At 41.4% G+C, this 12,003-nt stretch overlaps 1 protein-coding gene across 2 annotated transcripts in view; it reads left to right on the top strand.

The window, feature by feature from the left end:
• Positions 1-12,003, top strand: part of CMC1 (C-X9-C motif containing 1) — a 76,009-nt gene that overhangs the window by 21,243 nt on the left and 42,763 nt on the right. For both annotated transcript variants that reach the window (XM_054019917.1, XM_054019916.1), the window contains one exon: positions 2,866-2,958. In XM_054019917.1, the coding sequence (XP_053875892.1) occupies positions 2,866-2,958 (93 nt within the window). The remainder of the gene's footprint in view (positions 1-2,865; positions 2,959-12,003) is intronic.

Raw genomic sequence — 12,003 nt, 5'->3', positions numbered from 1 at the left:
TTATTGGAGAGCGCACAGACAAGTGATTTAACTGTCTTTGTGCAATGTTCGTGGAACTTAAAAATATGGAAACTGCAGTTTAACGTCAGGTTGACTTTGAAATTAATGACACCAAGAGAACAAGTTGTGTAACTGAGAAGAGACAAACCCTAACAGAACGAAGGACTGTTATGTAGGGATCATGTCCTGAAAAGGAGGGCGAATAACACTAACATATCCGTCATTTAGTTGGTACATTTCGTAGTCAGTTAATATACAGCAGCTATGTTTATTGGTTTGTCCTATGTCTTTGGCTTAATAACTCGAGTCAGTGTGTGTGTGTGTGTTTACTGTAGTTCTGTTTAAAGGTTGAATCTATAGATTTTTAGTGATTCTTTGATCTCACGTGATAATGATTTTAGGATTTTCCTTTTCCTCTTTTCATTCATATGCAGCATACACTTTATAATTGTGGTCACTGTATTAAAGTTATAGAGTTTGAATGTGGTATGTAACAAGAATTTTTAACAATTAATTTGATTGCTGGCAATTCAAAAATACTAAGTGGAGCAAAGCCAGGTAACATAAGTGGCCCTTAGTGGTCAATATCTCCTCCACGTTTGCTGCTGTGTTTAATTTAATTTGGGGAATCATAATTAGACCATTTAGCTTTCCTATGGCCTATAGAAAAAAGGGAGTTTTTTATTTGTTTGGGTTTTTTAAAGGGGAGGGACAGGGAGAGAGAGAAAAGACTTAGAAAGCTGAGGGGGAATATTTGTTCTCCTAGGGTGAAATCTTGGAGCTATTGATGTCTGTGGAAGTTTTCCCAGAGTGCTTGAAGTTACAGATTTTACTCAAATTTGAGACACTGGGCCTTGATTCTCCATTGCTTTGCATTTGTATAGTTATTTACAACTGTACAAAGCGAGTATTAAACACTATCAAATCAGAGTTAGTACCATTCTCAGCACTAACTGACTTGGTAATATTTTTTTGAAAAAGATGCTGAAAAGGGCTGTGTTGCTTCATGTACACTTTATCCAGCAGCCAAATGTTACATTGATAGATTTTGATTGGTTGAGCCTTGTCTACACATGAAAGTTAATTGGAATAATATGACATGAATTAATAGCAAATTAACTATTCATTATTAATTCCATGAGTGGATGCTCCTATTCCAGAATAAGAGTGCCTTATACTGAATTAGCTTAATCCACTTCCAAAGTGGAGTAGTTAATCAACAATAGGTATTCCAGAATAACTACCCATGTAGACAAGACCAATATGATTTCTCATGGTGCCTAAATATCACTTTTGTACCGAGTAACAGTATAAATAGTCTCTATATAGAATAATAATGCTGGTATATGAAACAAAGTTAAAATTGAGAATATTGATTTAGCTGAAATAGCTGTAATGGTGATCTTTGTAATGAAAACTAGAACATAAACTCAAATCAAAATAAGGGGTTTTCACTTCCCTCTTCACCTCTGTAGAAGGTTGTTTTGGGGGTTGTTTTTATGCCTGCCCTAGAACTCCAAGGTAAGAGTGCTTTGTGAGCAAAAGGATAACTGTCTTTATCTTTGATTCTGTATATAGCTATATTATAATCCTCTGTTTCATTGCCAGATTCCCACAGTAATATCACAGATTCAGTACTCTATAACTGCATGGTGTTAGCAAACTTCAAGAGATGGTGAGATAGGAATGAGAGGGGAGCTTTTGACAAATGTTGATCTCTGTATTGCCCTTTAATCTACAAAGTAACCAAGGATTCGGTCTGAGAAGTAAATTAGTTGATACTTGAAAATCTGTATAATATAATATTTGATCAAGAATGCCTATTCTTGAATACCTCATTATTTCACTTCTTTTTCACTTATATATTCTAAATCAGATACACTCACTTGGAGTATGAGCACATCTGGGAAGTATAACAGTGTAATGTGAGTTTTACTGTTCTGTTGTTCTGAAAAATAATCTATGCAGACTGAGAACTGTGCATTTAAGGAGACAGACTATGATGGTCTGTAGAACCATGGTGGACAGTAGGCTTTTCTTGACAAATCTCTTTCAGTTAGTCACTCAAAGATTGAAAAGTGTATCTCTGTTTGTTAGATGAGTGCTAATGTCTTTTTCAATTTGGGGATGAAAAGGAGTATAGTGTTACTAAATGGTATATGTTGAATTAATCATGGTCCGAAATGCTATTTTTACTTGGAGCTCTGAATTCTGTCATCAAAGAGAGTCAAATGAGAATTGGGACAGTATTTTAAACATTGAGTTCCGGTCATTCGTATTTATTCCTGTTGATTAAATTAATCCAAAAAAGGAGATTTTAGGTTAAGCAATCTTTTTAGAAAACTAATATCATTAGAAGAGTAAACACAGTAAATTGAAACACAGTTTAAAGTTGTGTGTATGTTACATTTCTCCACTCTCAATGACCCTGAGTGAAAAATCCACAGAATATATACAATGATGAAGTATGGAAGTAAATGTAGAAAATAATGTTCTGTTTCAATTTACTAACTTTTTTCTGAACTACTATGCAGTTTATCTCCAGACCATATTAACAAGATAGCTAATAAGAAATAGACACCAGCCTTACCAGCAGTTGTTTCTGGTTCCTTATGCACAGTAAATAATACCAAAACAAAAAAAGTTCAGATAATATTCATATTTCTATCTGATATAACTTTGCATCTCTTGTGATAATCAGACTTGCTTGCCTCTTGATTTTAATATCTTCATGTGCTTCTCCTACCTCACTATTCTTTTGTTTGTGCCAGATTTAGTGTGTCATCTATAAACAGTGTTACGTTGTTTCTGCAAATAGAAATTTGGCTTTCCTTGAAACATAGCAATGTTTTTGCTCTCTTGCAGAGGAACCTGAGCTGAGACATGTAGAAAAAGATGTGTTAATTCCAAAAATGATGAGAGAAAAGGCCAGAGAGCTATGTTCAGATAAGGTGCAAGGTAAGATTGAAATATTTATCAGAAGATCTGACTTCAGTGCTTCACGTCAGTCAAATAGTCAGTGAATTATCATGTAAGATTTGCTTCTCATCCATTTGCTGTGAGACCACTATTGTAGCTTACAAAATGTCAAGACTGGCTTTAGTTGATTTACAATATAAACTCTTTACCAACATAATGTAGTTAGAAGGCACTTGGATAGAAGCTGAGTTAGGCTGAGGGAAATCTTTCCAAGCCTTTGTCTGGAGGGTGTGATGGAAGAGGAAAACAACAGCAATAGCTTCCCCAAAACAATCTCTTCAGTGTTCCTTTAGTGAAAGTGGAATTCCCACATGTAATCACTTTACAAGGGGGCTTCCCGGCTGTAATATTACATACCTCTGTTTAAAAGAATGTTTCTTGCAGATGTTCTCTGCTTTCCATGTGCCTTGGAAAAATTAAGTTTTGACAGATGGGAGAGAGAGATTACTATTTTCTCGTGCTAACAGTTGGATTTATTTTTCTATGACAAACATTTTTGGGTGGTAATATTGGCTAATAGTTATAAAGCACATTTTTCTAGCTATTTCTTTTGCTGAATATTTTGGAGTTGATTAATTTTCTCTTCCAGGAATTGTAAGGATATAGAGTGGGACATAGTCAACAAGTCTGTCCAGATTTAATTGGGATATATCCCAGTGGCAGACCTGTACAATAAGTAGTAGTTAAGAATCAGGAAGCCTGAGCTTGGAACGCTTTTGTGAACTGTCTGAATGATAGCCTAGTTTACCTCCAGCTAAGTAGAGAAAGTCACTATGAGAAAGACAAGAGCAAGCAGATCTTCAGTGAGAAAAGACTTTCTTTATGGGAGCCTGTGAAGGGACACTCCCTCACCCTGGAATGCAAGAGGCTAACAAGCTCCTCTGGGCCTGTTCCATGCTAACGAGACACACCTGGAAAGCTTGCTTCACCTGGAGGGGAAGGAACGTAAAAGGGGGAAGCTTACCACCAGAAGGGGCAGTGAACAGTAAGAAGGTTGTGCTGCTCAGGGAGTGCTGGTAACAGAGGGAGTCCAGTTGAGGAGGGGATAACCGTGAGATGCACCGCTGCTGAAGCTGTCCTGACCGATAGCAATATGTGGCCCCAGGAAGAGGGGTAAAAGGTGAACCCCATGAAGGGGCAATAGACTATGTGAGACTGAGCCCTTAGAACTGATTCTCGAGGGGCTGCCTGAGAGGCTGGTCCTTGTTCCAGCCAGACATTCCCCTCCTGCAAAGGGAAGGGAAGAACAGGAGCTAAACGCCGGCTTGTGTGGGTAGCCCGCAGAAAGATTCTGCAAAGGCTGCAAACTGGGGGATAAACGACGGACAGTGAGACCTGTGAGGGAGGGAGTCTAGGGAGCCTGCCCTCCACAGAGCCTGAGCATAGCTCTGATATACAGTACATCTGGCATGCGTGCTCATGGTGTGAGAGAGAGAGAGAATAGATCCGAACAGAAAGAGCTCACTGTCATCAAGTTCTATAACAAGAAGGAATTGACTAGGAGGAGACCCAAAGAAGAATTCATTCTGTAAGGAGCCCTGGGAACCCATGAGTTCGAGAAAGATTACACACAACTTATCCAACTATGCTGGTGGAGAAGTAGCCTGGTCTGATTAAGGGGAAAGAAGTAAACATTAGAATATAATAAATGAATAGGGTAATGGATATCTAAAAAACAAAAACAAAAAAACCTCCAGAGCATGCACAGCCACTCTCTCAGTAGATAGGATATGCAAGAAAATGAACTCTGAGAACCTGCACTAGTGCTACAAAGATATGGACACACCAGGGGAAATACAGCATTGCTTTAGGAGATGGAGGATCATGGCAGAGGATATGTGTCCACTCTTGGAATAATAGTCTTCTCTGGAGTCCAGTTGATCAAAACAGGACAATACTTTCTGAAGTGATATCCCTTTTAAAGTAAAGAGGTTCCTTTAATGGAGCATGTCAGTTGTGAAAAAACAGTTGAGAAAAGGAAAGGAACTGGCACAGGCCTCTCACCTCTGTCAGTTTGGCCAAACACCTAACCTGAGGAGCTACTCTGTATGTATTTTGGAATTACAGGGAAAAGGGGAGGGATGCTCTAAGAAATGCAAGAAGAACCCAAGTTCTGCGAACAAGAGAGGAACTGAGAGTGCCAAAGGGAAATGGGATCATGTAATGGGTAGGTTCCAAATCTGCCAGGATTTATCTTTAGAAATGAAGAAAAGTGTCACAGAAAGAGAAAGTGAGAGTTCAGAGTAAAAACTTTTCAAACTCTGTTAAAGTATGATTGATGATACCCTCACATTATGCAAATATAGTAATTCAGTATGTTTGTGATATGAGTTTTTTAGGGTTATGTTTCACTCATGAACTAGTTGTCATGGGGTTATTTTTAATATGCTCTTGCCAAAGAGGGATATCAAGAATATTTCAGATAGGAGCTGCTTTGCATTGTTTTCTTTTAGTTAATCTTGAGTGTTGGGGATAAACCAGAGAAACGATGATTTTGTAGAATTTGCTCTATGTAAAATAAGGCAAAGCTTCAATTACAAATAGGACCCTCCCCCCCCCCCAGTATAGATTCAGAGCCCCTGTAGTACATCCAGCAGCTCCTCCTTTACTTTCTTGCCTTTATAAGTCATAAAATAAAATGCTAGAAGAGGTGTATTTTCATTCTCATAGTTAAGCAAAACAAATATAATCTATTTTAAATTAATAGTTTCTGTGGGGGACTAGTTTTTGTTTTTAATTCCATTGTGAAATTAGTTCTTGGACAGAAATATACCTAAGGAGAGGTGCTAATCAGAGTAAATAGTACTCCTTGTAATAAAAAAGAAAGCATAAGCTCTATTTGAACAGAAATTGTATCATCAAGCACTCAAAAGTCCTCATGTATGTATTAGAGAGACAAGGTGGGTGAGGTAGTATATTTTATTGGACCAGCTTCTGTTGGTGAAAGAGAGACGCTTACACAGATCTGTTCTTCACATCTGGGAAACTTACTCAGAGTGTCACAGCTAAATACATCTTGATCTGAATCACAGTTAAACTGGTACCCCATTATGGGGTTATCAGGCATAATGTTGTTGGAGTTGCCATCTTTTGAGTGAGAGAAAAAACAAGGTCCTGATCAGGACCGGTGCAAGGATATTTTACGCCCTAGGCGAAACTTCCATCTTGCGCCTCTTCCCCCCCCCCCTTGCACTTTGGTTCATTGAGGGGCAAATCCCAATGAGCCTTTATAGACCCCAGGGGGCCAGCCGTGCCCAGGGGCTGCTCCCCAGACCAGGTTCCCCCCTCCCTGCCCCCTGAACTCCCCTGGAGGGTGCACAGACCCCCCCACCCCCATGAGCTCTCCCCGCCCCAAGTCCACTCACTGGCTTTGCCAGGCTTGGGACGCTGCAGCAGCTCGACAGGGAGGAGCCCCCTTCTGGAGGCACCGGAGAGCCAGAGCGTCCCGCTTGTGGCGGTGGCAAGCCCCAGCCATGGAGGAGCTGGTGTGGCGCAGGGGGGCAGCAGCCCTGCAAAGGTGTCGGCGCCGCTAGCAGGGAGCAGCTGTGCCTGCCCCTCCTGCCCAGGCTGCGGCCCAGTGCACCCCCCCTGGGGGGTTCCTGCAGACTGCAGTGGCTGCATGTGGGCACTGGCCCCCATGCACCCCCCGGCTCCTCCCTCGCCGTCCTTGGGCACTGCGGCTCCAGGGCGTGTGAGCCGCCACCGGAGCACAGGGCCCTAAGCCTTCTCCGGGAGGGGCAGCAGCAGCTCACACGCCCGGGAGCCGCAGAACCCGAGCATGGTGAGGGGGCAGCCAGGGGGCGCCCCCCCCCCGGCTGTGGCCTGACGTTCCCTCCCCCCCCCCTCCCCAGGGGCTCCTGCACTGGACGCATGCGGGCGGTGGCGCCCGGGCATCCCCCAGCTCCTCCCTCGCCGCGGTCGGGTTCTGCAGTCCCGGGAGTGTGAGCCACTGCCGGGAGCTGCAGAGCCCAAGCGCAGCAAGGTGGGAGCTGAGGGGTGCACGAGGGCCGCTGCCTGCATGCATCTGCTGCAGCCTGCAGGAGCCCTAGGGAGGGCGGGGGGAAGGCGGACCACAGCCTGGGCAGGAGGGGCAGGGAGTGCAGCTGCTCCCTGCTAGTGGCGCCGCCGCCTTTGCAGGGCTGCTGCCCCCGTGTGCCGCGCCGGCTCCTCCATGGCTGGGGCTTGCTGCCCCCGCAACCCAATGCTCTGGCTCTCCGGTGCCTCCGGAAGGCGACTCCTCCCTACCGAGCCAGGGCATTTTTTGGCGCCCTAGGCAACCGCCTAGTTCGCCTAGTGGTTGCACCGGCCCTAGTCCTGATTGCATTTGTAGTTTAACAGCTTTTTGTAAGAGTGGTGGCATCTCACCTGGCCATGTTTTAATTTGGTTAATTACTTTTGTCTATCCAAATGTCTCTCTCACCAACAGAAGTTGGTCCAATAAAAGATACTACCTCACCTACCTTGTCTCTCTAATATCCTGGGACTGTCACAGCTACTAACACAGCTATGACTACACTGCATATCTAAATTTCTGGCATTGAAGAGTTTGGCATTGCTAACACTGTTTTGACTGCTGTGTATCTCTCCAGAGCTGGCTACATTTCAATGGTGGGTTAAAGTGATCCCTATATATAACTGAAAAGAATGTTCCTGGTGAAAGGTGCTGTATGAATTAATAAGTAATACCGTTGAAAAACTATTTTACAGCTAAGATGTTCTGACTGTCTGAAATATACATAGGTACGTTCTCTGAACCTGGTCACTAATTTCAGAGTAACAGCCGTGTTAGTCTGTATCCGCAAAAAGAAGAACAGGAGTACTTGTGGCACCTTAGAGACTAACAAATTTATTAGAGCATAAGCTTTCGTGGACTACAGCCCACTTCTTCGGATGCATATAGAATGGAACATATATTGAGGAGATATATATACACACATACAGAGAGCATAAACAGGTGGGAGTTGTCTTATTAACTCTGAGAGGCCAATTAATTAAGAGAAAAAAACAAAACAAAAAAAAAAAAAAAACTTTTGAAGTGATAATCAAGCTAGCCGAGTACAGACAGTGTGATAAGAAGTGTGAGAATACTTACAAGGGGAGATAGTCAACGTTTGTAATGGCTCAGCCATTCCCAGTCCTTATTCAAACCGGAGTTAATTGTGTCTAGTTTGCATATCAATTCTAGCTCTGCAGTCTCTCTTTGGAGTCTGTTTTTGAAGTTTTTCTGTTGTAATATAGCCACCCGCAGGTCTGTCACTGAATGACCAGACAGGTTAAAGTGTTCTCCCACTGGTTTTTGAGTATTTTGATTCCTGATGTCAGATTTGTGTCCATTAATTCTTTTGCGTAGAGACTGTCCGGTTTGGCCAATGTACATGGCAGAGGGGCATTGCTGGCACATGATGGCATAGATCACATTGGTAGATGTGCAGGTGAACGAGCCCCTGATGGTATGGCTGATGTGATTAGGTCCTATGATGATGTCACTTGAATAGATATGTGGACAGAGTTGGCATCGGGGTTTGTTACAAGGATAGGTTCCTGGGTTAGTGGTTTTGTTCAGTGATGTGTGGTTGCTGGTGAGTATTTGCTTTAGGTTGGGGGGTTGTCTGTAAGCGAGGACAGGTCTGTCTCCCAAGATCTGTGAGAGTAAAGGATCATCTTTCAGGATAGGTTGTAGATCTCTGATGATGCGCTGGAGAGGTTTTAGTTGGGGGCTGAAGGTGACAGCTAGTCTGTCAGAACACCACTAGCTGTCACCTTCAGCCCCCAACTAAAACCTCTCCAGCGCATCATCAGAGATCTACAACCTATCCTGAAAGATGATCCTTTACTCTCACAGATCTTGGGAGACAGACCTGTCCTCGCTTACAGACAACCCCCCAACCTAAAGCAAATACTCACCAGCAACCACACATCACTGAACAAAACCACTAACCCAGGAACCTATCCTTGTAACAAACCCCGATGCCAACTCTGTCCACATATCTATTCAAGTGACATCATCATAGGACCTAATCACATCAGCCATACCATCAGGGGCTCGTTCACCTGCACATCTACCAATGTGATCTATGCCATCATGTGCCAGCAATGCCCCTCTGCCATGTACATTGGCCAAACCGGACAGTCTCTACGCAAAAGAATTAATGGACACAAATCTGACATCAGGAATCAAAATACTCAAAAACCAGTGGGAGAACACTTTAACCTGTCTGGTCATTCAGTGACAGACCTGCGGGTGGCTATATTACAACAGAAAAACTTCAAAAACAGACTCCAAAGAGAGACTGCAGAGCTAGAATTGATATGCAAACTAGACACAATTAACTCCGGTTTGAATAAGGACTGGGAATGGCTGAGCCATTACAAACGTTGACTATCTCCCCTTGTAAGTATTCTCACACTTCTTATCACACTGTCTGTACTCGGCTAGCTTGATTATCACTTCAAAAGTTTTTTTTTTTTTTTTTTTTTTTTTTTTCTCTTAATTAATTGGCCTCTCAGAGTTAGTAAGACAACTCCCACCTGTTTATGCTCTCTGTATGTGTGTATATATATCTCCTCAATATATGTTCCATTCTATATGCATCCGAAGAAGTGGGCTGTAGTCCACGAAAGCTTATGCTCTAATAAATTTGTTAGTCTCTAAGGTGCCACAAGTACTCCTGTTCTTCTTTTTGCTGGTCACTAATGGTATACTCTAGTGACCAATGTGAAAAATCTCAAAATGACTTCTGTGGTCAGTAAAAAGTGTATAATTAGAAAGAGCAACTGTAGATACATATGGCTGAATAAACTCTTAAAAACACTTGGCAGTGCTATCAAAGAAGAGTTAGGAAAGTGTTGCTGGCAAAGGGCATTTCCTAATTCCCCTCCCCCAATTTCCCTATTAGCCCTCCTCTGCCCAGGGCCCATATTGATACTTAGTGAAGATGATGGGATGCAACACTACTGCAGGCTTCCCTACAGTAGAGCATGGCCAGTGTCAACCATAGTTTTAGTTATATGCACTTACTCAACAGTCCTGTCACTGGGATAATTTCTGTCCCTCTAGGGGCCACCTGCTCCAGACCATGACCCTTGCACCTGACATATCAAGACCCACAAAAGGAGAGCAGTTCCTAAGCTTGGACAACACTAGTGCTGTATATTTAAATGCCCAAGGACACCTTAAGTAGCACTTACTTCCATATAAATAAGTGGCTTATTATGTTCTCTTACAAGAAATGTAGATAAAAAAATGTGTGAAATACTTAGTAGATCTTAGCTTGATGCTATTCACTGGCATTGCTCATTCTCTTTTGTAATAAAGAGGACCAAGTTCCATTAATCAATGCAAACACTCTCCAGGTGTTGGGACAAATTAACCTGTTGGTTCCTGCAGTCAGGGTTCTGAAGCACAGCTGACATTGGTTTGTTGGTCCACGACTGACAGCACCAAGAGTTGTATGATACATTTGCCCAATAGCTAGCATGTTTACAATTTTATTGATCCTGTTTCTCTTGGGAAAATTAAAGCTATATAATGTCTTTAAAGTTAAGGAATACACTATCCATTATCATAAATGGAATTTGCTCACCTGTCTTGTGTAGTGGTGAAAATGTATTGTTGTTTAATCATTAAAATAGAAATATTGGAACTATTCAGGATTTAGATTATTCAGTAAACTGAGTAACTTGCGTTGCAACATCAGACATTGAGGCTGATAAAAATAAAAATATCTAGTTAATTATTTAATGAAAACTGAGCCAGCTGACATTGCCACGTTTTGATTATGCAGCTAGAGCTCTTTTTCCCTCTCTCGTTTTTTTTTTCTTTTTTTCTTTTTTTCTAATCTGAAGTTGCTCATTTGTGTTTTTGACTGGTTGGAAGACACATAATTGAGATTTGAATGGAAAGTCTGGTTGGATAAATTAGACAAATCATGGATTATATGATTGGTATAGCCTTCCATGTGAAGGTGAAAAGAGTATGCTGCCTTATTATCTGCAGTCTGATTTTTGTGAGAAAAGAAAATCAATATAATTTGAGAACTTCATTTCAATCCAGCAACAAAGCTGCAGGTAGAGAGAGGGAGAAAAACTTTATCCTCTGCTGCTCTATTTATTATCCAGAATATTAAAATACCTGTATTATAATAATGTTTAATGTGGCCATTCTGTTTATATATGTAGTTACCGTGAATGGTATTGTACATATTGTGTTGGAGTTTTATGTGTATAATTGAGATTCATTTTGATTATGTTAGTAGTGTCTAGTCTTATTTTGTGAGTCGTTATAAATTAGCTTTTTTCCTCTGAACATTGTTATTGAGAATACAATACTGAATCTTTATACTATCATTTTATGCAGAATAGTTTCTATTTTAGAAATACTGAGTCAGCCCCATATACTTCCAATGAGCATTTACTCTCATCCCATTTAACTATGTGAATTAACACAACCTCTAGAGGGATTATCGTTATTGAGTTTTGTTCCAACAAGCTAGGCAAACAGAACAGCTATATGTAAATTACAATTTGAAGAAATTGGACCTAGTTCTGTTGATTTACTTCTGATGCTTTTAGGCCTAGCTCTGTTTAATTAAGAAATTTTCAAGGAAATATGAGAGTATATTATTCATTAATGAAAATTTAGATAGTCTAACTAAATGATAGGACTTTCATGAAGACTTGTATAAAACATAATTTAGGGAGGGAACTTTTCCTATTTGATTTCTCATGTCATTTCAACCCAGCTGGTCACAAGAAATGGGTCAGACTGCTAGCTTCACCACCGCAACTTAGGTTGGTTTTTTTTGTGTGTGGGGGGGGGGGGGGGGGGGGAGAGAGGAGAAAGGTGGGGGAATGGAACAGCTTTTACCAGGACAAAGAGAAATGAAATCACTTTCAATGAAAGAAAGAGGCCTCATTATAGCTACCAACAGCAGTTATTGACAGCTACACTTCCTATTAACAAGGAGCATTTAAGAGTTTGGCTGTTGGATCTTTGGACTTGATCTAATTTGCTAGCATTAATTA

Source organism: Malaclemys terrapin, chromosome 2, assembly GCF_027887155.1.
Source record: "Malaclemys terrapin pileata isolate rMalTer1 chromosome 2, rMalTer1.hap1, whole genome shotgun sequence".
NCBI classification, from domain to species: Eukaryota; Metazoa; Chordata; order Testudines; family Emydidae; genus Malaclemys; species Malaclemys terrapin.
This window is presented reverse-complemented; position numbering and strand designations above follow the sequence as displayed.